Source organism: Notothenia rossii (assembly GCF_949606895.1).
Source record: "Notothenia rossii genome assembly, chromosome: 5".
Classification (NCBI taxonomy): Eukaryota; Metazoa; Chordata; class Actinopteri; order Perciformes; family Nototheniidae; genus Notothenia; species Notothenia rossii.
In genome coordinates, this window is record NC_136903.1 from 84,454,500 (window position 1) to 84,481,633 (window position 27,134).

Sequence of the window (27,134 nt, forward strand, 5' to 3'; positions counted from 1 at the left end):
GTTTTATAGAACATTGTGTTTTTTTACATTATTTAGGTAGAGGCTTTAAATAAGCCTAATGGGTTGTTTGCCTCGCCCGTCACTGCTTGTCATTTGTTATCTGTTTGTGTAATATTAGATCGTGCAAAACCATTAAAACCAAAACCATTAATACCACAATAGAGTATAGACAGAGCATACACCACTGAAGCCACTTCTCGCACAGTGTGCAACTCCGCCAGCAGATGCCGCTTCATTACCTCCAGTAATTCATCAAAGCCTTCCACTTCCTGCCGAGCAGCTCAGTTCAGGAAGAAGAAATAATGGCGACGCTTATGGGGTCCGAGTCCCCCTGTACTGGAGGAAAACGAAGACATTGCACTGGCAATATCGTCACTAAGTTCACGGCTAGTAAAATCACCGGCCAGGGGTTCAGTCGAGGGACGCAGGTAAGAGAAACACTGCATGTTTCGACAGTAAAGGCACATGAACGCTGGTCCACTGAGACCAGGGGCTTGCGGCTGGAATGCAGCCCGAACATGAAGACGCTGTCGGGGAGACTTGATGGAGCTCTAGTCGCTTGTGTCAGCTTCGGCTTTACAGCTAGCTACAACATTAATAGGGTGTTTTAAAAATGCAAACACTAAACTTTGACATTATTGAGTATTGGATAATGATATTTGCTCGCTGACGAGGCAAATAACGTTTGCATTCGAACAAAGTGTGTGAAGCAAGCTCCGCTTCAAGTTGGTCTTTTGTTGTTAGCAGTGAATTAGCTTAGCATGATATGCCCGTAAGTACGCTACATAACGCTCTGATCTGGTATGTTGACATACTGTTATGGTTTTTATGAGATAGTAAGAGAATCAGTGATACCAGATAGCCCATTGTTACATTTCATAATCGCTTAAATCATGTAGTAAACCGCAGTAACGTTTGCTAATGCTAGCCAACATCAGCTAACGTTAGCTAGCTAAGCCAGCTGAACAGCTCAGGTGATGACGTAACGACGCAAACCACAATAACTACCGTTCCCTTACATGGAGAGGCAGCTGTCTGCACTACTTACACTTGGCAGGTTTATTTGTATTTCCTGCATGGAAATACAGCACCATTTAACCGATATGTGTTACTTTGGAGCATATATTTGTTCGGTTGGTTTTTATCTAACACTGACAGAGGTGGGAGAAGTACAAGATCTTGAAAAGTAGAAGTACCAGAGTGTAGGAATAGTCTGTTACAATAAAAGACCTGCATTCAAAATGTTACTCAATTAAAAGTACAAAAGTATTGGCATACAAATACACTTAAAGTACCAAAAGTAAAAGTACTCATTATACGGTATGGCACATTTCAGATTAATATATATTATATGTTTTCATTTAAATTATGGATGTGTTTATCAAGTGCTGGTAAAGGTGGAGCTTTTAATTACTTAATGTTCTGCTGGGTAGCATGTCAATTTATTCTAGGTGCAACTAAAATCTTATTTAAGTGTTGATTATATTGTTTGTCATTAATATGAATTGCAAAGTAACGAAAGGTATTCAATAAATGTAGTGGAGTAAAGTACTATATTTCCATCTGAATCGAAGTGGAGTAGAAGAACAAAGTAACATAAAATGGAAATACTTCAAATGTAAGTAAATGCACTTGGTTACTAAACACACCTGAACAGTGACGTTAGTTGACATAAACTGTGATGTTGACAGGGCATTACAATAAATAATGATACATGTTATTTCTATAGCGCTTTTCCTGGCGCTCAAAGCACTTATGCAGATAATGGATGTCGCACCTGACGTGACATTTTGACCCATTCAGACACTTCATCTTTATTTCAACTTGCTTCGTACACCCTTGTTTTACAAAGCTCATAAAACCATGTATCCCTTTGCAGTCAGTCTCGTGGCGTTTACTCTCATTGCTGACTTGGTGTTTTCAAGGTATTACCTCGATGGTCAGGTGACATTTTGGTATGATCCTAAAGCCCCGAAAATCCTAAAATACCCCTGATTTTTGAAACGTTCGTAATGCTGCTCATTGGGCTGCATGATTCTCAGTGTTGTCTTATTTTTATAATGGAAAGTTAGTATTTCTTTTGTCTGTTTTTGGAACGGATTGCCGCTTTTGCCTTGTGTTTTAGCATATGATTATTAAAAAGCTTGAATGAGAAAAGATAAGTCTGACATTTGTGAGTTTCTTGTTTGGGCCATACTGTCTCTTAAAGGTAGTTAAGCACCATGTGTGTGGGTGTTGAGAATTGGAGCATTGCTGGGATCAAACTAATACGCTCTATTGAGGAAGTGGAAACTCTACAAATGGTCTCCCTTTATAACCATCGGGAATCTGTGCACAACATTTTGAACATTCCCATTCCACTGAGAGCAATGCAAGGTCAAGTTGTTTCATGTCATTCAGGCATATCTTAAAAAGTCACGATGCTGTCACACCTTTTGGATTTTAATGGGTTCAACAGGGATGATGGTAATTGACACCATTCAGAAAAGCATACATTCATTACTTGGTGGTTTAATAAATAGATTAGTCAAGTATAGAAGACGTCTTCTCTTCTCCTGAATCCTTTAAAATGAAAAAAGCCACATTATTTATTGCTGGCTTTAACTTCAAGATTCAGCTGTTCCTTTATGGCTTTTCTCCACATGACTTTTACACCTGTTGACTTTGAGCAAAGTTACAATTCTCTTGTCAACAAGTTTTAGATTTTACAGCCAGTGGTAATAATACAAATCAGCTGAAGCTACTTTTAGTTTCTGTTCTCCTTGTTGCAGTATTGTGCTACATGAACTAAGGATTTCCTTAAGTAATCTTATTTAAAGTGACTCACAGCCTTCCTACTATCTGAGACCTTTTGTCTGTTAAAAGTTCCACACATGTTTTCCAGGGTTACATATTATCTGAGTATCTTGAATTTGTTAGGCCTCATAATGCATAATATTATTAGATTCTAGCAGTGTTTGTTGGCGCCTTTCACACCACTCACCCTCACCACTTAGCTTCATTCAAGGCTGCGATGTTGATGGGAAAATATCCGTGTAATGGGATGATCCGATGAGATGAAGATGAGTCAATGAGAAGAGACTCTTTATTTGCCTCATGATTTTAGTTGTTTGTTTGTTTACCTCGTGTGCGTTTCGTTTCTCGCACACTGATTTGATTAACTGAACAGCCAATCATAGTGATTTGTCTCCCCAAAGTTCTCCGCTGCCAATTCAACACTTGAATCAGTCATAAAGCCACTAAAAGGAGCGGCTAGAGAACATTTGTGCAGGCCAGATAGCAATCAGGGCGACAAACTCACACAAACATCTGACCAAACATATCAAATGTTCTCAGGATTCCAGACTGGCATTCACTTGTCTGAATGCAAATGCAAACACCCATACATTTTTCACTGTGTCTATTGCACTTGTTTAAGGTTTTACGGTTACCTCTGTTTGCGTGTCCTAGCTACCAGGAGGCCTGCTCCAGGAGAGAGATAAACGAGCCAAGTGGCATGGCATCCCCGCGCTGCTGCAGAGGCTCCACGAGAGCAGCCATCCCAACAGTGACCTCTCCCAGGCCCACAGCTTTCTCAAGGTGCCCTCACAACACTTGTAGTACTAGTCGTGGAATTACTCGTTCCTGCCATTTGTGTGTGTGAGTGTTTTTACTTTGGGACTTTTCTTTACATGTAGTCACTGTGTTTTTGTCAGGTATTATCATCCCAGCTCTCCATGGAGGCCATGTCTTTCGTTACGGAGGACAGGAAGACCGCTCAGGAATCCACCTTCCCCAACACGTACACCTTTGACCTCTTCGGTGGAGTCGATGTAAGTTGGACATTCCTGGTGCTTGACTCTCTGTAATTATTGAACGTACAGAGGCTTCCTGCTGGAGAATCTGGCGTCATGTGTAGCACAGCACTTACTAGTATTTGCTCACAGCACTGAATACCAATTTCTCTATTTCCCTGAAGCTGCTTGTGGAGATCTTGATGAGACCCACATTAACTATGCAGAAGAAAAAACCCAATAGTAAGTTGTGACTTCACATTTGTGAATATATCTGCTTTTATTGGGAATTCTTAACTGAATATAATAGATTTAAAATTCATAAGTTCTCAATTTGACTACAACGTGTGTTTCTGTTCCCACAGTGAATGATGACTTGGTCAAGGACTGCCTTAGTGTTCTCTACAACTGTTGTATATGTGTAAGTATCCTGTTACATTTGGTAAATGCCAGAGAAATGTCAGAGGTGCATCAAACCGTGCTTCAATGTAGTGTGTGTGTGTGTGTGTAACTAGAAGTTTCCGTTTTGCAGTGCGTTCGTGCCGTTCTAAAAACAACATTACAGTCAGGAATGTGCATGATTTAAACTGAAGTGCTCATTTTATTTGTATCAATTCACAGACGGAGGGGGTCACGAAGAGCCTGGCAGCGAGGGATGACTTTGTTCTGTTTCTCTTCACCCTGATGACAAACAAGAAGACCTTCCTACAGACCGCTACTCTAATTGAAGATATTCTCGGAGTCAAAAAGGTCAGAGTTAAACTTGTATTTATTTATGACACCTCGGAAATGAAAAGGTTACTTTGTGATTTATGCAGCCGTGACTCGTTTGTCAAACCAGCAACAAATGTTGAGTTTTACGAGCCTTTAAATCTTTGCTCACATGATACACGCGTCTTGTTATGTCTGTAAAACTCTGCTGTCCATGTTCAAACGCCACTCATGCCAGAATGGTTGTGCCTTTCAGAGCTGCAAACACCCAAACACCACACCTATGCTCTAATATTAGAAGCATGCTGTTTTCAGCTTGAACTTCTCTTGAGATTCTTGAACATTTTAAAATACATATCTTTAGTTTTGTTTAGCTCTGTATCGTGGATGTTTTTTAATTGTTCAGCTTACTTTAAAAACATTAAACTCTATAGTCTGTGTTTCTGCTTTCTTTATACATTATGTGCACCACTAAATCTTTAAATGTTTTACAAAGTGCTACTCCCTCAAGCTGCTTGTGGAGAGTTTATAGACACTGTTGTTGTAGCTTGTGCATTTTAATAATCTACAAGTCTGAGCTGCATATCGATTGCAAAAATGTGGTTGCTTTGTTTTTCCTCCCTTCACATTTCTGGTTCTCTTATTGTGATGTAAAGACAGCAAGGAGCAGTTTAACAACAATGTATTCTCTTGATCTTTTGTAGTTGACTTGTTGAAATAATTTAAAACGGGGACATCTGTGGACATCTGTGATGTAACCTCTTCAAAAGCAAATATAATACTTTATACAATTATACTTTTTAGGTAACAACAGTGGGCAAAACCTCACAGGGTATTCAGCATATAAAAATGAATTTGAAACACGATACCAAACAATATGCTTTATTGTCCCCGCAAGGACATTTCTTCTGTCTCTGTCCTGCTGTTCCACAAAGATACAAAAATCATACACACTACATTTTTATAATAACAGATGGCTATGTACATATAGACAGTTTGCAGATACAATGGCGACCTACAGTAGTGCACAACCCTCATGGCTAGGCCTGTCACGATAATTAATTGTGTTGGACGATAAATCTTTCTGGAAATTATTGCGATAAACGATAATATTGTCGGCACCGTTTTAAGACCATTTTAGACATAATGATAATATATAATAATAATTCAAGTACATCCTTTCTAACATAACTTTTTATTGAACATTCAACATTGCAAATGAAATGTGAAATAATATTAAAATATATAAATTATATATAATAAATAAAACAAATTAATTAAATTATAATAAATAAATTAAATCACACACAACCAAAACAATAAATTAAATAGTCAGGCTGGAAAGCAGAGCTCTCTCATATATATATATATATATATATATATATATATATATATATATATATATATATATATATATATATATATATATATATAATATAGCACACATTATCTCACAAGCAAAAAAAACCTCCTTAAAACAAGTCAAGTGTACAGTCCACTGTCAAAGACCCAGATGCCTCAACAGGCCATATCCAAATCTGTTTTTCTACGTTTTCGAGCAAGGAACACCAACATGTTTGCATTTTCGGGCGGGGTCTCTCCATCTCCGGCTGCCGTGTTTGCTCCCAGCTGGGAAAACGGAATGGGGTGGTTGTGTTTTAGGTGGTTTAAAATGCGTGGTATTGCCTGCTTTTGTCGCTACCTTTTTTTAAACCAATGCGACACACCGCCCGGCTCATTCAAGTCCGTAGGTTTGCCTTGTTGATTTGGTTTGAATCCAAAATACTGCCACAGCGGAGAATCGAGATGTGTAGTTAGGTTTTGTTTGTCCAATTCCATTTCACTTTAAATTCCCCGCGAGTAAGTCACACGTTGTCTCCCGCTTGTCGCTATATTATTAATTTGGCTGCTACGCTGCTGCACGTGCACGCGGAGTGTCCAGACATGGCTGTGTGTCAGCCCCGCCCCTCACAGCGCGCCTGGCAGCCACAGCGCTCCAGGCTAAAATGCACATCTTTATGTAAACGGCAATTTATGGAGCTCAGAAAAGTTATCGAGTCCATTTTTATTTATCGTACGATAAGTCAATTTATCGATTATCGCGACAGGCCTACTCATGGCCAACCTTTAAACTACATTGAGTGTAACGAATTGAAAAACATATGCAGGATAAACTTGACTCTTCTCACTATTAAGCTAATTGTTTGTGTATTTCTAGTCTTAAAATTACAATTGAAAGTTAGGTATGAATATTTTAACTCTGTAAATATCCTTAAATTGTATCCAATATATGATCTATTCATAATTGTAGAAACAGAGTCCGTCAGGTTCAGTCCCACAACTTGTACAATTATAAATGTCGGATTTCTGTCTGCTTTCAGTTTACTAACATATTTTAAATGTGTGTTTTCCAGGAGATGATCCATTTAGAGGGCATCCCCAACCTGTCCGGCCTGGTCCAAAGCTTCGACCAACAGCAGCTCGCCAACTTCTGCCGCATCCTGTCCGTCACCATCTCAGAACCTGATGTGGGAAACGACGACAAGCACACCCTGTTGGCAAAAAATGCCCAGCAGAAACGCATCGCCAGCCCCTCGCGGGCCGAGGTCAACCAGGGTGGGTTGCGTTCAGGGGTCTGAGTCCACGCTGATGTTTATTTTGGTCCATTGTAAAAGAGTGGATCAATAATGGACTCATTCCACTAAGATGCCCCACAGGAAGTCTTTGCTGCCTTTGGTCATAATAACTTAATAACCCTCAGGCACTCGGAGAAAATAGACTCCAGGAGGGATTAAACTATCAGCAGCCAAACCCTTTTAATCTCTTCAATGTTTAAAACCAATACACCACTATAGATATTGCAATGAACATGCTAAACTGTATATTGTAGTACAATGTGCTCACTTTTAATGTTTACATACATATTTTATAATATTTTTATACTGGACATTTTTACTTTAACCTATACTATTATACATATTCTGTATTTATTCAGGTTATATATTTATTTCTAATATTTTTAATCATTATTATCATTTTTAATCTATTCATAGATTTGTTTCATTTGATCTTTTACTGGACATTTTTTATTTTAAGTTCTTATGTTTATACAAATATAATTATTCTATTTTTATGTTATTGCAGATTGTTATTTTAACTCATGTTTATATAAGCATTTTTATTATTCGATTTTTGACGGTCACAATGTTGCCCTTAGATAATTCAAGTATTCTCATTCTAATCAAATATCAATCTTATTCCTCCTCTAGTTACCCTGCTGAACATCCCCGGCTTCATTGAGCGTCTGTGTAAGCTGGCCACTAGAAAGGTGTCTGAAGCCACCGGAGCGAACTTCCTGCAAGAGCTGGAGGACTGGTACACGTGGCTGGATAACGCGCTGGTGCTGGACGCCCTCATGCAGATGGCCACAGAGGAGGCGGAACAAAGCAGTACAGGTGAGACGAGATACCGCTGTGCTGCTGGTTCATTACAATCCCTTTTTAATTAGCTGGCGCTTTTAACACAAAGAAAAATCATACAGAATGTCACTGCCAAAATAGCAGATCAAATATACCCCCCACCCCCATCCCAGCTTGGAAGAAAACAACTAAATAAAAAGTGAAAGTAAGTGATAAATACATAGAGCATTTTGAAAAAAAACAGAGTAAATGAGATAAGTATACAAGTTCTCATAATAGACACAAAAGCAACACTCAAATCTAAACTAGGGATGGGAACGATTAATCGAATATTCAAAATTATTCAGGTATTCGAATATGAGAATATGAGTTATAAATATTTTTATCGTAATTGTGTTTTTGGGAGGGGTGCCTAAGTTGATTACATATTATCAAATGGAATAATTCAATGTATATGACAGTGCCATACAGGGGCGGATCTACGGGGGGGAAAGGGGGGGCAGCTGCCCCCCCCCCACTGTAGATTCTTGCCCCCCCCAGCTGCCCCCCTAACTTTTGTTTCCCTAAAACTGTACTAAAACAAACCTACATTATTTCCACAAGCTTCTCAAGCAACGAAACAAGCATTACATTAGTCAAAAGTGAATCATTTTAAATATAATTTTAGGCCCGTTAAAAAGGCAGCTACGGCCCTGCATTAAACTGCGGAGCGGCGTTCACACAGACCACGGCTCACACAGCTGCAGAGAGGGAACGAGCTGTCCCAGCACCTATGGATCAGCTTCCCCTGGGAGCATTTCCCCTTCCACTGGTTTCCTTTTTACTAAGGACGAGAGCTTGAAACTAAATATTAATAAAACGCAGCCGTTTGAATCGATAGCGTTTAACAGACGGGCGCTGTTTGGGGCGTTACAAAATACTATACGCAGACAACGCTAGCTGGGAGATCGATCACTTTGCTAAATGCGGTACTATTAAATCCACGTAAACTACACATCACAGCAATGAGGCCAGATCAATGGAACCAGGATACATCCTTTACCGTAAAAACTGGATCTAAACACAGCTGCCTGTGTGCGTTTGATCAATACTTTCTGATGTTATATTTATGATATGTTACTTATCAGCTACATGGCCCTAACGTGTAAAGTTATACAAGCATTTGTACCAGTGCTTTTCACAAGTCGACTCTTGCAGGCCAGAGTAGCTGGAGTGAGTCAACAACAACAAAAAGTCATATCTGAGAAGTGATCATGACGAAGAGGAAGAGAGAGATGAAGAGACCAGGAGGGTCAGAGCAGGAAGAAGAGGAGGAGATGAAGAGACCAGGAGGAAGAGGAGGAGATGAAGAGACCAGGAGGGTCAGAGCAGGAGGAAGAGGAGGAGATGAAGACATTAGTGAAGAAAAAGACATGTAGGCTATGTGAGGATTGGAATAAAGATGAAGTGTCAGAAAGAGGGCCAGAGGCAGGGATCAGGAGGCAGAGGAGACTCTCCTTACATATTCCGTCACAGCAGCACAATCTAGCAGCTCTTAGTATTGAGAAATATTGATTGAAATGTGTTGCTGCACAGGTCACCTTTAGCTCTCTGAAGAGATGGGTGATGTCATTTGTGTACTTCATTATAACGAAGTACTTTTACTGTACTTACAGTAAACAGAACTCTGAGTATTCTCTGAATCTCTGGGTCTTTACATCTTTGAAAAATGAAACCGAAATGTTTGGTCATAACATCTGGTATCGGACTACTTCAATTTTCCCACCTCAGGCACAACATATAAATAATTACTAGGAATTTCCTTGAAAACATGTAACAGGGCTGAAGTTTTTGACAAAAAGTTGGCCTGAGACCTTGTTTAGCTAAGACATGGCACCACATGGAAGTCAAAGACATTACAAAATTGTAATATTTTGCAAAACTATTGTTTATTTTGCAATAAACAATTATTTACTATTATTAATTCATATAACAGAGTTGAAATGTTGAGCATGTCAATCTTAATCTGAAAATACAAAAACTGAAATAAGAGAAGAGACTGACACTTGCCTTTCTTTGCCATCTTTTCTTCAGAAGGCTTTTGCGATGTAATTCCCTCAATGCAGATCACACATGGACTGATCCATTATTTTAGCTTAATAGGAGGGTAAATGGTATGGCTTGACGGGGTTGAAACAAACTAAGGGACGTGTGTCAATATTGCAATTTCATAGATAATTCAAGTATTTTTTCACAATTTCTTTTTGATCAGTTAAAGTTGACAAGCATATGATTATATTAGCAGCAACATTTTGGGATAATTGCCAATTTTGATTTGTTTAATATGTAATAATGCTTAGTGAGGACATACAAATATGTCTGTCTACTACTCAGACAACCAATTTTTTTAAAACAAAATATATATATATACATTTAGTTTTACATTGTAATGCAAAACAACCTGTTCCATTAATTCATTGCTTTAAAATACATTTTGTAGTTTCCTTTCATTTAAAATTGTTGAAGTAAGCTTGGGGGACTCAAAGGCACCCGATTGTTTGTCTGAACACCTTGTTTCTCTTGTGCATTAAGAACACTTGTGTTAGGGCATGAATTAACAATAAATAGGTTATATACAGTAAATACCACGTACTGTCGGCCCTCCCATGCCACCCTGGCATGACCTCTTGCCCCCCCTTTGCCACCCCATGTAAAATGTTCTAGAACCGCCACTGGTGCCATAGCTAAATGTGTTGGGTCTAAAGGTGTGTTTTGCTCCGCTTGCCGGTCCCTCACAGCGGGCAGAGCTGCAGGTGCTGATCTCTCTCTCGCGTCCGGTTATACTTCACTCGCGTTTATGTCCAAATCCATCTGATCTAGCTAGTTCTAGCTAACGATATGGCTGCGGCCCCTCCCTACACGCAGATCACGCAGACTCAAACCTCATCTTATGCCCAAATTCCAGCTTCTCTACAGCTGGCCTGATTGTGAATAGCCTCCGCACCCGCCTCTCCCCTGAGTAGACATGCTCATATTCTTAAACAAGAATGAGTATTGAATAGCTGCATTCTGTGCATAGGCTCTGTTATAGGTTGTTGATCTCTGTTGTAATAGGGTTACGTTACCCTAACCCGTTATGTTGTTCGTGTATGATCCCTCTTTAATTTAAAAAGCAAGTTATGTTTTAAGCATGAAAGCTGTAGGCCTATAGCTGTCAACTGTTCAAACTGTGATCACCAGTTCAATAAGTTTGACAAATTCGACTTGGTTTCTATACTTATTTGAACATTTTTTTTATAGGATATGTACATTTCGGTTAATCTGTTAACCGTTTTTTGGGGGGTCGAATACTCGAATATACATTTGCTTTCAAATTCCCATCCCTAATCTAAACATCTTCAAAGTGTTAAATCCAGCTTGCATTGCTCTACGTGTGTGATCAATGGCTGCCAGGCCTTATAAAGTCCTTCCGAGTGGACCGGATTTTCTCTAGTTGCAAAAACTGCAACAGATATCTAATCCAGTGAGTATGGGTAGGTGGGTGATTCATCGTTTCATTTAAGAAGAATTAGTCGTTGCGCTATCAAAGATACAAAAGCATTTAATTTATATTTTGGAAGTTAACCGTAGCTGGCGCTTTTATACAAAGAAACATACATTAGGTGCATTCAACCATGAAGACGCAAACTCAAAAAGCTAAATGTACAAAAGCTTTCAAGGAGCCAAACTGTAACTGCCACTTACAGAAGTGAGAATTTGAAAAAGTATTATTGGCCAAGGTGCATTCAAAATAGGTGGGGTTTCAGAGAAAACGCATAGATCTTCTTCTCTCCTGAATTCAATGGGGAGATGGCCCTTTATTTTGTAGCCAGGACAGCAAACGGGTGTGTTTCTGTTGAGGGAAACCTGGGTCCCACTCGCAGTGAGGAAGTAGCGACGGATTAGCCAATGAGGGCCGATGGTTCTTCACATTGCTCAAAATACTCAGAACTTTGATATATAAACATGTGGGAGACTGTGGCTCAGTGGGTAGTGCGCTGAAGTTCGAGTCCCACTGCAGTCAGCATGTCGTTATGTCCCTTGCTCCTGTGGGGATTGCCCACAGTACTGCATGTATGTAAGTCGCTTCGGATAAAAGTGTCTAACAAGTAACATGTAATGTAATGTTTTCCTCCCCTCCAGAGTCATCAGATGAGAGTTCCCTGGCCACCAGTCCTCTGAGACATCGACTGCCTCAGTCCATGAAGATCGTCCATGAGATCATGTACAAAGTGGAGGTGCTTTACGTGCTGTGTGTCCTTCTGATGGGCCGACAGAGGAACCAGGTAACCGCACGCATTCCTTCCATGCTTCACATTTACACTGGAGGGTTAAATCAAGGCAGAGTTAAAGTGTGTGTGTGTGTGTGTGTGTGTGTGTGTGTGTGTGTGTGTGTGTGTGTGTGTGTGTGTGTGTGTGTGTGTGTGTGTGTGTGTGTGTGTGTGTGTGTGTGTGTGTGTGTGTGTGTGTGTGTGTGTGTGTGTGTGTGTGTGTGTGTGTGTGTGTGTGTGTGTGTGTGTGTGTGTGTGTGTGTGTGTGTGTGTGTGTGTGTGTGTGTGTGTGTGTGTGTGTGTGTGTGTGTGTGTGTGTGTGTGTGTGTGTGTGTGTGTGTGTGTGTGTGTGTGTGTGTGTGTGTGTGTGTGTGTGTGTTCAGGTCCACAAGATGCTGGCTGAGTTTCGTCTCATCCCGGGACTCAACAACCTGTTCGACAAGCTCATCTGGAGGAAATACACGGCCTCCAACCACGTGGTCCACGGGCAGAACGAGAACTGCGACTGTAGTCCAGTATGAGCTTTAAATCACTTTGAAACTAGATTTGAGCAATTCAATTAAACTAAAAATGGAACATAAACATTAAAACCCTTCATTTTTGATTGTGCAGGAAATATCCTTTAAGATCCAGTTCTTGAGGCTACTTCAGAGTTTCAGTGATCACCACGAGTGAGTAACCCTTAATGGAATTATCTTTAATCTGATTTCTCTTTTTCAAGTTGTGTTTGTTGAGAAAGCGTTTTTCAAAGTTCTTCCTAATGAAGCTTTGATTATCTATTGTCGTCCATGTCATCACTATAGAGTGCCACAGTGACGCGTCCTAAAACCCCGAAGTAAGTTAGCATTTGACCACTTCTGGTTCCTTCGACAAAAAGCAATGGGATTTCTCCATAGGATTTTAGAAAATAGCTGGAAATAAGGTCTGTGGTTTGACACACATTGAAGAGACGGATCACGTTTTGTTCTACGACATTAAATCCATCAGCAGTGACCCCACTGGTGATTTCTGAAGAGTTGACGTGTCTGAAAAACAATGGTTGTTAGCAAGTGGCTGAATAGAACTACAGAAGTTGTCGAGGACGTCATTACACCGAACACGTAAACACTCCCGCTAAGTTTGTTTCCCCCGTGTTCTGCTTGAAAGCAAGTACCTGCCTCCTGCAAACTGTTCAAACAAACGCTTCAACTTGTACCACTTAGAATCTGTATGTGTGAATATGGATCTTAAGTTGGCGTGACGTTGAAGCAGCGACCCTGCTGTAGTTCATTTATAGCATAATGTTAGTATTTTGCTTCTGGCGACTAGATTTATAATTAGAAAATTAGAAAAGTAGGAGACATGTGGAGATCATCCGGCTGAACAAAACGTGATCCGTTTCTTAAATGTGTTTCAACCACAGACCTTATTTCCAGCTATTTTCCAAAAATTCCATTGCTTTTTTGTCGAAGGAACCGGAAGGAGTTTACTTCCGGGTTTTAGGACGCGTCACTGTGGCACTTTATACATTTTTTTTTTTATGAATATACTTGTAGAGCTGTAATAATAGATTTTGTGTTATTGTGGTTTTAAAAGTGTTGTGTTTACTTCTATACCTCCTCGTTCAAACAGCTGTGTGATTAGTTTGTGTGCATAAAGTGCTAAAATGTGTTTGACCTTCGTTAAAATGTTGATTTTAAATAACTTTACGCCAACAAATGAATATAAAGAATAACTTGCATGTTAGACATTATGGATATGAGTATACATCTATCTTTGTTTATTACATTTTGACTGTTGGAATGAACACGGCATTGAGTTCTTGGAAATGTTTTCATCTCACGGGTCACACAGCCACCACTTGAATCTAATTCTACAAATAGCATTATACAAATCTTATTAGTGATAATCTTTATCTGCAACTGTGCAAAATACCAGCTTTTAATCCAGTTTAAATTTAAAATTTAAAAAATGGAAGAAGCTCTGCATGTTGATCTGTCAACATTATGAATCAAACTTGTACAGCTTTGTGTGTTAAATTGTGTGCCATGTCTTCCAGGAACAAATACCTCCTGCTGAACAGCCAGGAGCTGAATGAACTGAGTGCCATATCGATGAAGGCGAACATCCCCGAGGTGGAGGCGCTGGTGAACACAGACAGGAGCCTGGTGTGTGACGGGAAGAAGGGGCTCCTCACACGCCTGCTCACCGTCATGAAGAGGGAGCCCCCAGACTCCTCATTCAGGTCAGGAGACACACTCACATTCATCACATTAAGATGTTAAAGTCCTTATCTTACATTAAAAACTTTTTTTGGCAGTTGATTTCTGGGGGGTGTATGCAACAGATAGTCAATGTATGTTTCTTTATTTCATACTGAATAATATGTAAAAAAAGGAAAAATATTAGGTCCAATAAAAAAACTTTGCTTCTGGAAGCAGGCCATTTCGTGACGTCACGTGTGGTTCCCGGCTGCCGCTGTCTGGCTCCCTGCTGCCGTCCGGATCGCACAAATCGCTCCCATTTCTCCCGTAAAACCTTCTCTTTCGGGAACAAATGAACGGTAAAACCATCCCGATTGGTGTTGCTACACCCGCCAACGACACACCTCTTCACCATGATCCGGAAAAAACAAGACAAACTCGGAGATAAACACTGATACACAAAGTTGACATGCGGCTATACCAGCAATGCTACACTGTGTGATGCTGGGACGGGCTGAACTCACCAGGATTCGCGGAACCACACGTGACGACACAGCACCAAGCAGCGGCAAGTTTGAATCCAGACTTTTCTGGATACCTCTGAATTTGACCCATTTTCCCGATATTAACAAGTGATTTACAGCAAATAGGAAACGATATTCGATCTATATCACGTGTTACTGGAATAAGACCCAACAAGTTAATGCATTTTGAAACAGTTCTATGATCTTTCAGCTACAGTAAATTACGCAAGATAAGGACTTTAAAGGTGGGGTAGGTAATTCACTTCAGAAACACTTGTTGTTATATTCCATGGAATGCTCTTAACATCCCGATAGCAATGAATAAATTAAATGCTTAAATAAATGCATAAACAAAATGTCACCTCTGGAAGCCGTAGTACTGTAAAAAGCACAACCAATCATCTGAGCCGGCCCGGCTAAAATAACTGGATGGCCTACCTGCCTGTCAGCCTTCCATCTGTGCACAAACTTATCTCGTGCCCTCATTGGTCATGTGCGTGTTCGTGTGTGTTGGAGGAGGGGCTCTGTAAGGAAGTCTGAAGGAAGGGGCAGATTTTTTTCCGGTTGTGTATTTTCAAATTCTAGCGCACTCGAGCTGGTTTCTCCATTCTTACCTACCCTACCTTTAAAGGGCCCATGTCATGCTTTTCCGGTTATTACCCGTCCCCTTGTGTGTTATGAAGTTTTTTCTGCATGTAAACAGTCTGCAGAGTCAAAAACCCTCAAAGTACACCCTGTAGGGAGTAAAACTCTAACACCTCCCCAAAACGCCTCGTTGGAGATTTCTCATGTTCTTCCTTGGCATTGTGACGTTTGAATACCCAGTAGCCACGCCCAGAGCTATGACCACGGACTTCTTCACACACACACTCAGTGCAGGCTGCTCAGTGATTTCTCCTCCCTGGCTGAAGACTGATAACAGACAGTTGAAATTCTCTCTGCAGACCCATTCTCACAGCGTTTATCAACCTTTTTCTTACTCAATATCAAGCCACACTTATTGTTTTTACTTCGGCTGTGACTTTGTGTGTGCTCAGGGTGAGTTTGGATGTGTTTTGCTGTCGCTAAACAAAGAAACCACACCTCAACGGAGCTCAGCGCGATTCACAACGTCCCGACCAATCAGAGCACACTGTGCTCACAGGGAGGGTGGGGGCTGGAGCTATTGGAGCTACAATGAGCCGTTAAAGGCAGAGAGTGAATTTCAGTGAATACACGTAGTTTACAGAGATGCTGTACGAGAAACCAAAGTGATTTTGGAAAATTGCACAATATAAATCTATTCTAGTAGACCTCAACAATGGAATTATGATCAGTGGAAATGGCCATGACATGTCTCCTTTAAGATAAGAGAGTACTTTGTTGATCCCAATTTGGTAAATGTTTGTGTTGCAGCAGCATAAAAAGACATGGCATTGAACAATACAAATTTAAAAGACTAGAAATAAACAAGAAAGTAGAAAATATACATGTTGAATTTACAAAATAACAAGATATAAAGCAAGCTATTATATATACATAAGTATGTATATATATATTAATGCTGTCAAAATTATCGCGTTAATGGCGGTAATTAATTTTTTGAATTAATTGCGTTAAAATATATATGGCTGGGGTAGGCTACACCCATACCAAGAAATGGCTTAGCCCCACCATGAAAAATGATGTTAAAGTAAGCAAAATAAAGTCCGCCAACTCGCGCCGACAATTGCACAGACAGCAGTTAGTAAGATTGATTTCAGTAGCCGCTTGTCTGGAAATACCTAAGACTAGAAACGGTTTTGAAAACTTTTGTCACATAGTGATCGTCTTCTCAATAGAACATCTTTGATAATGTTCTGGCCAATCAGAATCAAGATAGCGGCGTGTTGTTGTTGCAGGAAGTCCCGACGGAGAATACTTTTGCTGTAGTACAGGGGTGCACATAACTGGTACGCAGGTTATGTGCGCAATCTGAAATGCGTACCGCCACTTGTGTCACACAGCGCATTTGCATACTGTACAACGGAATTGTGCCCCCCCCCCGTCGACCTTCCTGAAGTACTCCCCCGTTGATAGAAATCAACACGTAATGAATTAAGACCCCACGGTTTGATGATTGATAGGTGTGTGGGCTGTCTTTCATTTTGACACACAGAAAGATGTTATAATAAACATACATACTGTAAGTTAAATGGATATATCCGCCTTCTTTCATTTATCTTTCCATTCACACAACAATATACATAAAGAAATGGCATATTTTGGACATAGTTCGAATGGTGATTAATCATGATTAATGAATTTTTAAGCTGTGATTAATCGGATTAAAAATGTTAATCGTTTGATAGCCCTAATATATATATATAGTAAGTTCCTTATACAGCTTTAGCATTTATTTTATCTCAAGTCCCTGAGTGACACACACTGAACAGTCTCGTGGGTCATGGGCCAGGTCATGTGATGTTGTGTTCCCATAACAACATGTCCAAGATGTCAATGTGCCAGACTAACACATGTGTTTTTTTTGTTGCTAAAGATAAAATTCAAGCCATTTAAGAATTAAAATGCCTACATAACAGGTCCTTTATTACATTTAACCTGTTGTGGAAACATTTGTTGATCAAATTGATATGAAACAAATGAGACAAACATCGCTGTGACACTGGTGTATCCATGGAACTGCCCCTCCCTACCTCAAGGAACCCCCAGGACCAAGCTCCGTACTATGGGAGACCGGGCCTTCTGCTCGGCTGCTCCCAGTCTGTGGAATGCCTTCCCCGACCTCATGAGAGCACCACAGACCGTGGAGGCTTTTAAAAAAGGCCTCAAAACCCATCTCTTCAATAGAGCCTTTTCCTAGACCTTTATCTTATTTATTACCACCCTTTTATTTTATTTTATTGTTTGTTTGTTTTTGCTTTATTTTTTATATTGTTCATGCTCACTGCTTGTAGCATTTCGGGATTTGAAGTCAAATATGAAGTGCTTTATAAATGAAACCCATTATTACTTTAACCCTAAACTTTCACAGTAAACTCAAAGTGACATATATGCACAATTAGAAATATGATTATGATCTGCTCAGTTAATTTAGCTGACTCAATTATATTGAGTTAATATGTTCTTATTCTTCAATTCAAAGAATGTTCAAACATCATCCTCATTATTTAAGTTATAAATAAGAGTTACTTTGCCATTAAAGCCCAATGTGACACATATGTCACATTTCAGATATTTGACACTAGGGGGGGGGGTTACTTGTCAGAAATGTGTTCTAGGTGGTCTATTTAGTCTTAATTATGTTCCCCTTAATTTCCCCAAAAGTAGAAATGGGTCCGGGTCCTTATGGGTTTTATATCAATGTAAAATGTGATTTTAAGTCCAAGAGAAACTATGGAGCAGAGAGTTCTCTGCCAGCCAGAGGCTATTTGTTATATAGAGTGATTGCAGTTAAGTGTCAGCTCCAAGAATCCTGCTATTTTTAAAAGAAGTTCTCAACATCTTGTGTATGCAGATTCTGGCAGGCAAGGGCAGTGGAAAGTTTTCTCAGAGGAGCCACCTCCTATGCAGACCAAATGTTCCTCCTGAAGAGAGGTCTACTAGAGGTAAGACTATCCCCACATCCCATGAAGACAGTCCACATGGCACAGACTGTCTTTGCTTCTGACCTTTCAATGAACGACTGCTCACTCTGTGTTTCCGTCCCTCGACAGCACATCCTGTTTTGCATCATAGACAGCGGCTGTACGTCTCGAGACGTCCTGCAGAGTTACTTTGATCTGCTGGGAGAGCTCATGAAGTTCAACATTGATGCCTTCAAAAGATTCAACAAATATGTCAACACACCAGAAAAAGTACGACTTCAGACCTTAAATGCGTTACCAAAATGTATACGCTAGAAATTCAATGTTACTACTAGTTCTCTGCGTGTGTTGTGGATGAACACATGTGTTTGATAGTTTTGTTTCCTCTGTAGTTTCAGACCTTCCTGACGCAGATCAACAGCTCTCTGGTGGACTCCAACATGCTGGTGCGCTGCATCACCCTCTCATTGGACCGCTTCGAGAGCCAGACTGAAGATGTCAAAGGTGAACAGGGCTTGAAAAATAAATCATGTTGAGTCGTCGCTTAAAAAATAAATGTTAAGATACTTGCTTAATGAAAGAAATCCCGGGTTTCGATTGATTGGTCATTGATATTGACTTTTATATTCCGGTCCTTATTCCCCTTTTTAAGCCCTTTTGAATTTACGCTATATAAATAATGCAAACCGCTCTGAAGAAGGCTCCGTATGGGAATGAGTTTGCATGTGTTTGTGATGCGAGGCAATAAAACTGTGGAATCGTAGCATTTTCCATCCTTGACATTGAAAACTGAGATATGACATATTTCACATTTTCTTTCCATCTAAAAAGAATTAGTGTGAATTGTAAAAGGAACATTACAAATGCCCATCAGGGAGTGATAGCAGACAATTATCCAGTCATAGGTAGATCTGATAACTTGTGTTTGATATAGGTCTATGTTTTAGGTCATTTACTATTATTTTAAAGTGTTGATTTAAGTGTTTTATTTGCCAGTGGTGGAGGTGCTCTCTGAATGCTGTCTGCTGTCCTACATGGCCAAGGTTGAGAACAGGCTGGCCTTCCTCTTTCGACTCGTCAACATCATCAACGTACAGACGCTCACACAGGTCTGGTTTCATTTTCTCCTTGGACCTTTATTAAAGAGGACATATTATGCTATGTCAACATTTTATTTTCTGCCTCTACTTTGACATGTCTCCATGCTTTAATGTTCTAAAAGGTTTTATTTTCTCATACTGCCTGTGCTGCAGCACCCAGCGTTTCTGCCAGGGGGGCTTCTTGCCGTCATTTGACGCCCTTATTCAGCTCGGAACGCCCTGAAATCGAGCCGAGGGCGTCCAAAAAAATAAATAATTTGAGAGAAGATCGAGAGTTTTTATTGCTTGAAATGACGAAAGCAAAAAGGACATCCCTCTGTGGAGGGGCAAAGGAGTCTGGTGGGATTATTTTCGCCAACAGCAAAGCGTGTTCCTGTGACGAAAAGTGTACTGCCGGCGAGCCTTGACGGGGGGTGCTAGTGGAGCGAGCGCCGGAGCCTCACAGTGGCAAAACTGAGGCTCCGTGGTAAACTGTGTTAACATGAAGAGCCGTTTAGGAGCCGAAAGAGACGGCTCTTCTTAGTGAGCCGAGCCAATTGATCTGGCTCACTAAAAAGAGCCGGAATTCCCCTCACTAATACGTAAAGAGATGGTGAGTGTTTCTCAATCTCGAGGAAGGCTGCTCCAGAGCCACTATTTCAAGGATACTACGTCATCGAGTGCCGCCAAAGTACTGTTCCAATTTCCAGCATACTTGGAATTCTACCGAGCCTGGCGTACTTCGTTTGGAGAACTTTGAAGGCTGCATATGTGTAGACTCAACGGTCTTAAAATCCCCACAATGCTTTGCGCACGGACCAATTTCCCCAAATCTGTGGTGGAAAATGTAAGGCGGGGCCTCTCATATGACGCACACCTGCACACTTGCTCGCCTGTTCCACTCTTCGTTTTCCGAATGCCAGGAAGGATTCTTGCCTCGCTTCTGAAGCAAGATGCTCAGAAGACATGTGCTACCAAGCAAGCGTACTCGGCATTGAGAAACACCCAGGATCTATAACGGCCCCTACACACGGCGGCGTGCGTTGACTCTTCAACGCTTCTGTCCATTCACTTTGAATGGGGTGACTGACGTCACATTTCGCCGAAATGCATTGTGGGAGCAAAGCGTAGTTTCTCTCGCGGTGCTCGCTGCAAAAGTCAAGCCAATCAAATCCCGTTTATGCAAACCTGCCAGTACAAGCGCTAGCCAATCAAACCGCGTCTATGCTGGGAGAGCCAGACCGCAGTTAATTCACTCCCTGTTCACCTACCGGGATACAAACCGGATGAGCCAGGTGGCAGAGACAGTGGGTGAAACTATTAGGTTCCGCCTGTTTGGGGAGTTTATATCCAGTTTACTTAGTTTGAATGGACAGCTAGCAGACATAGACAGTATTTAGCCAGCATGGAATGTTGCGTAAAATAGCACCTTAGACATTAATGTGTAAAGTCATATCATATAAAGTGTGACATGTAAAACCTTTTATGCAATTGAGAGGAGAGATTCATGTGATTGGTTGTTGGTCGCGTAAACTCCCCAAGCTCAAGACACGCCCACTGCCAAGCGGCAACGCATGCCGCCATGTGTAGGGGCCGTAAGGGACGGGCTCAATTCAAAATTCAAGTCACGTGACACGACGTAACGTTACAACCCCCCCCCCCCCCCCCCCAGCCCTCCCGCTCTCGGGGTGGACGCCCTCTCAGCCCTGGTCTGGCGGAAACACTGGCAGTACCTCTTTTTATCCTCTGTCTGAAACCAGAGCGCAGTCTGCTGTGATTGGTTAACATCTACACGCACAAAAACCTAAATAACCCACTACCGGAAAGGGAAAACCCCAAAAGCATAAAAGAGAGCCTCTTTAACAGAAACTCTTGTCTTCAACAAGGAATTATTCGACTAACTTAAATCTTGTTTCTTTCTACATCCATTCCTCCATCCCATGTTTGCTGCAGGAGAATGTGAGCTGTTTAAACACCAGTTTGGTGGTCCTGATGTTGGCCAGAAGAAAGGCTAAACTGCCCTTCTACCTCAACGCCCTGCGGGAGAAGGAGTACGCTGAGAAGTACCCGGGCTGTCTGCTCAACAACTTCCACAACCTTCTGCGCTTCTGGCAGCGCCACTACCTCAACAAGGACAAAGACAGCACCTGTCTGGAGAACGTGAGTGCTGTCCCTCTCTCATGAACATAACTGATACACAAACAAGTCGCAGCGGGATGTGGAAGTCCCCTCTCGTGACGACTGTTTATGTTCAGTCGCATATTCAAATCATTCTGACACGTGAGCTTAAAAGCAACTTTCACACCTGATCCTTTTAGACCTTTTGTGATGAAAGTAAACATTACTGATTAGCTGATAAGAATCTTCCATTTTGGTTATTTCACTGTTTTTAGCTCTCACCAGCGTTGTTTCTAGCTGTAACACGCAGATGTTTTCAGTGTGTATGCTACTGGTCCAGCAGGAAACAGCAGATACAGTTAGTAACCAGCAAAGTAGATCTGCATCATTTATCATTTAGCTTTATATAGTGATGTCAACAGTGTTTGTTTGTTCTGCTGCCCCCACCTGGCTGAAAGAATTTCTGCATAAGAAATGTACCTTAAAAGTACTTAATAATAATTGTATTACATTCCACCATCACAGAGTTAAAGGTCTATATCATTACTACCTATACCCATACATTTTAAGAATTTGAAGCTAAAGAATTAAAGTCGGAATTATGTATCACTTTCTGGGATGTGTCAATGAACCACCACATTGATTTTGGGGGTGTATTCATTTTGTGTGCAGGGAACCAGGAATATGGCATGTGTTGTCCCCTCAGGGCTCAGATAGACACATGGGCTCATCTGCTGGAAAATGCTTTAAATGTTTATTTTAATTCCAGGGTTATAATATATATAATTCAAGGTACAAAAGGAGCTTTCACACCGGAGTACTTTTCCCAATATAGTTCCGATATAGTTCCGAAAATGTGCGTTCACACCAAAAAAATCCGGAACTATAACTTATATTAGTTCATGAGAACCTTTCCACCCCCTTTTCAGTCCCTGCTAGAGAGCAGGGCTGAAGTCGAATAGTCCATTTAGCTTAGGAACCTTCCTGACGGAGTGAAATTACCCGGAAGTCCCTCAGTGGCAGCCATGATAAGTGCCGTTCAAATTCTCTGGATGATAGGAAAGGAGGTTTCAAACTTCCTTTATAACCTCCTTTAGCTTAGGAACCACTGGACCTCCCTTGATGAAAGGAGAGGAGAAAATGCTGCCCCACAATGCCTTGCAGCCGCAGCATTTGCCGTCTCACAACAGTCGGCCGTTCACGGAAACAACCGATTATGACCGAGAAATGATATCGTGAAAGTTACGGTGCTTATTAAGCTTTTTAAAAACGTAGGTGGTAAGTTGCCAAAGTGCTTTGTTTTGAACGTTCATCAGTATTATAATCAAAAAGAGAAATATGAACATTAGTTTTTACTGAAATGATCAAATAAAGTCAACATTTCACAGTGTTTACTGAGCTGTGTGGGGTTTGTTCAACTTTTAAAAGATGTTTGAATGGTGATATACACAGTGATCGATGTTAAGGACTAACATTTATAATAAATACATTTGTATTGATTTTAAGATCTTTTCATAGTTCATAGTAATTGGGATCATTTGTATTAATGTGGACCGGAGGGAGAGGGTGATGAGCATAAGTTTCACTTTCCTTTTTTATTTCAATTCAAACTTTGGTCATGCAGAATATGTTTCTCTGTTGTCCACGTTCATAAAGCATAAAGCAACAGCATCAGAGCACGGTGCAGAGTCTCTAGATGAGTTTACAGTAGTCCGTCGTTCTTATTAAACATCCATGTTGTAGTCCGTTGTATAGATTAGAACACTGTAGTTTCCATAGTTTCCCCACAGCAGCAGACGCACATTTATGAGGTCCGCTGGCGCATCATAAACACGTTGGATAGTGAAAGTGCAGTCAGATTCTCTAAAGTGCCGCGGTCTCTTCTCCTTTTGAATTCTCCTATCCACTATCCCTTAACCCCGTGACGTTTCACTCAGAGGTCAAGGAATAGACGATAGGGTTAGACGTTAGGAGCTGACTTTTGGATTATCCGACCGCAACCCAGGTACTTTCATGGGAGAAAAAGGTTCCCATTTCTGATTGGCTGGGCGGATTGCAAACCACGCCCCGTAAAACTCCAAACAACTTTTGTGAAGCCACCATTTTATTATCCTCTTATTAACATTATTAGCATTAGCCCAGCGCACAAACGCAGAGAGACTAACTTATGGCAACACAAAAGAAAACATGGGAGCGGTGGAGATGAGGAGGGGTCGGCGTTCTGGCGATTTACTCAGAAGGCTTCAGTAGAAGTCCCCAACTCCGGGGACTTCCGGCTGGGGACTTCGGGTGGCAGTATACGCCGTGAAGTTGTTTGCGGCCTGCCAGTAAACCCAAAGCAGAAGAAGAAGAAGAAGTGACGTCAGCGGCTTCATTTGCCTAATCTTCCCTCAGGGACTTATTCCGGTGTGAACGCGATCTGCTCTTTAGTTCATCAGAACTAAAGAGTTCTGATGAACTAAGTTCTGATGAACTAAGTACGGCAAAGTACTTGGTGTGAAAGCGCCTAATATGCGGGAATTGGCTGTGGGATCTAAAATTATGTTGTTTTTTTTAGAGGTTTCGATGGGGAAATTATTTTCCTTTTTAATAGTATGACGATCTGTTTTTTCACATTTGTATTGGCTTATTATTTTAGCTTTAACTGCCAGAATACAAATAAAAAAGGGTAAATGGATTAGTAATCAGCTGAGTGTGCCTAACTTGACAGCTATTTGCAGCTACTATCTATTACATCCCTCTGTGGTTAGCTAGCAATAAAGATACTGTCAATAATGAGCATTGGGTAACTAAATACTTTTGTTCTCCCTCCTCTCAGAGCTCCTGCATCCCCTTCAGCTACTGGAAGGAGACGGTGTCGGTGCTGCTGGGCTCCGACAGGACTTCTCTGTGTGCCATAGCGAGCTACATTGACGAGCCCTACATGGATCTGGACAAAGACCTGCTGGAGGATTGACCTCCGGGGGCGGCAGGGTTGGGGTGGGGGGGGGGGTGTGCAGACGGTCACAGGGAGCATGGACACCTGAAGCTGGTGCCGACTCCTCCGAGCCGTCCGGGGGCTTCACTGCGTCCAGGATGAAAAGACTCGCCTGTTTCCCGTCTGTATGAACGGAGACATAGAGCGCTCCGGTTGTCACCTTCTCACTAAGAAACCCACACCCCCCCCCACACATGGTTGAACAGACAATTAAAGGACATTGCAAAATGACACATGCATTGGTTGTTTGCTTTAGGTCCAATAGAGCCTTTTATATAACCTATAAAAAATTCTATGAAAAAAATATGTATGATTCAACAAAGTATATGTTCGAAAAAAATATCCTTTTCACGTGGACTGGCTTTGGAAGTGACCACAGCTTGAGCCGTGACCCAGGACTCTCTCTCCCCCTCTACCTACACCCTCTGCTGCCCTTTTTTCTTTTTTTGCAGGGGTCTTCTCAATGAACAGCATCTATGTTGAACCTGTCTATGGGTCTGTTTTTAATTAGGTGGCTTTTTTTTTTCAATTGGGGCTCTCTGGCTCTACTCTGCACATTTAAGGTAGCTTGTGGGCCGGCTAACATGTCACACACACACACACACACACACACACACACACACACACACACACACACACACACACACACACACACACACACACACACACACACACACACACAGGCCTCCCTCCACTCTGTCGTGGCTTCAGACGTTTCACCCAGGGACTCCTTTCTTATTATTTTGTTGATTTCCTTGATGTCTTGTTTAAAAAGAAAAAACAATGACTTTTTAGCTTTCTGGTTAAACTGTAGAATAAAACCTTGCACAGATGTTTTTATTGTTTATTATATTTTACCACTTTTTTTGTTGATTAAAAAAAAAAAACCTTTTCATTTTGTAACGGACTTTGTATCCATGTTGTGAGAGATGCTTTGGGAAGAGAATAAACTATGCAGGCGCTAGTGTAAAAATACCACTTTCATTGTTCCAGTCCACACAGAGTTTATGTGAATCAGCCTTCTTTCTCTGGTCTCTGCAGACTACACGCTGAGAATGACAATCTTTCTATGCGACGGCTCTTTTTTTCCTTGCATGGCACCACCTTGAATCTAGATAACGATGAAGCCGTGAGCGCAGCTGTGTCGACGATGTGTTCACGAGCAGCTGTTTTAATGGAAAAGGAAAGATTTGGTGTCTCAAATTGAACAGATAAGTACAAATGGATGAGCTACCTCATATTTTATCCGTACAGATCAAAAACCACTTCTGATGACAAGTGTACCGTTTTTCCTCTGAGCATGTCATGAGTCATAATAAATGTGAATGTATAAGGGCATTTCTACAGTTGATGCCATGAGTTGCTCGTGCTATGCCGCCTTGGGATGCGAACACAAACGTCCTTTTACACTTTGAAAGCCTTTTATTTGCTTTAAAGCTGATTAACCAGAAATGTTTCCTCTGTTTTTTTTTTCTCCTAGCTTTCATTCAGCATGTCTTAAATCTCTCTTGATGGGTGTGCACATACTTTGAATTAGTTCATCTTTTGTGCTTTGAAGTGCTTCTCTCTTACAAAATTCTCCATTTTCTTTTGCTGAATGCCCGAGACAAGTGGTTTCTTGATAACATGATGTGATTTGACACAGGGTAACTCTGCGGTGGTGTTGGTGCTGATCGTGTGTTATCATTGATCCCAATCTCCTCGTCTCACTCCGGTCATTCACCGTGGAAGTCAATGAGGCTATCGGTATAAAAACATGAATGTTGTGAGCGCTCTATATAAACAATCCTGACTTCTGTAGCTTTGTGATCTGAATTGTTCAGAGAGAGTGAACCCTCTGTATGATGCACAAGAGATTTGGTTCTCAACACTTAATGCTGTATGTGGTGTGATCTGCTCCTTGTAGGCCTTAGATTTCATCCTTTTTTGTTTGTTTAGAAAATGGTGAAATGTTTTCCCCTTTGGCCAAAAACATGCTGCACAGTGTTTGTGTCAACACTATTTGGTTTTCTTTAGATCCCTGATGCTTTGACTTTATTTAAAGGAGATTGATGTGATGTTTGGAACGAGGAGGACACATTTTGCACCCGGTCCTAAACGTGGACCGTGTGGTGCTTCTTTGATCGAATGATTGTGTCTCACTGATTTACCCATAGTGTTTGTTGACCAACAGATGTGGACAGTGGATAATATTCATGGTGTGAAATCTAAATCCTTTTAGATAACCTATGTTTTTCTTCATGTGTTGAATTATGCATAAAATCTCCATGTTTTTGTGTTTTTAAATTTCACCTCTGCACCCTTCAGTCTTAATCTCCTTCTAACCCTGTTTGACCATCAAACAAGCAGACTATAACTCCTTCTGTAACCCACTTTCACCCACATGTTCCCCCTCTAATGCTGGTATTTAACTTCATTTTTTTCTTATTTAACAGCTGTTTGTCAAATTAATAATATAATAAATTCTTCTTTAGACCTTCCTTGTAGGACTTTTA

At 41.0% G+C, this 27,134-nt stretch overlaps 1 protein-coding gene across 1 annotated transcript; it reads left to right on the top strand.

The window, feature by feature from the left end:
• Positions 1-212: 212 nt before the first annotated feature.
• trpc4apa (transient receptor potential cation channel, subfamily C, member 4 associated protein a) lies at positions 213-27,119 on the top strand. The gene is made up of 18 exons (XM_079680190.1): positions 213-428; positions 3,451-3,579; positions 3,696-3,812; positions 3,959-4,016; positions 4,139-4,194; positions 4,395-4,523; positions 6,899-7,100; positions 7,754-7,939; positions 12,065-12,207; positions 12,576-12,707; positions 12,805-12,863; positions 14,231-14,416; positions 18,396-18,486; positions 18,595-18,735; positions 18,858-18,969; positions 19,462-19,574; positions 21,498-21,704; positions 24,481-27,119. Exons 1-18 carry the CDS (start codon positions 303-305, stop codon positions 24,616-24,618), a joined length of 2,325 nt encoding a protein of 774 aa, XP_079536316.1. The 5' UTR covers positions 213-302; the 3' UTR covers positions 24,619-27,119.
• Positions 27,120-27,134: the final 15 nt, after the last annotated feature.

Excerpts from the sequence above, each read along its gene's own strand:
- trpc4apa (XM_079680190.1), top strand. The coding sequence starts at position 303 with ATGGCGACGCTTATGGGGTCCGAGTCCCCCTGTACTGGAGGAAAACGA. Across the intron at positions 4,524-6,898 it reads ATATTCTCGGAGTCAAAAAG|GAGATGATCCATTTAGAGGG; the intron begins GTCAGAGTTAAA and ends TGTGTTTTCCAG. Across the intron at positions 18,736-18,857 it reads ATGTCAACACACCAGAAAAA|TTTCAGACCTTCCTGACGCA; the intron begins GTACGACTTCAG and ends TTTCCTCTGTAG.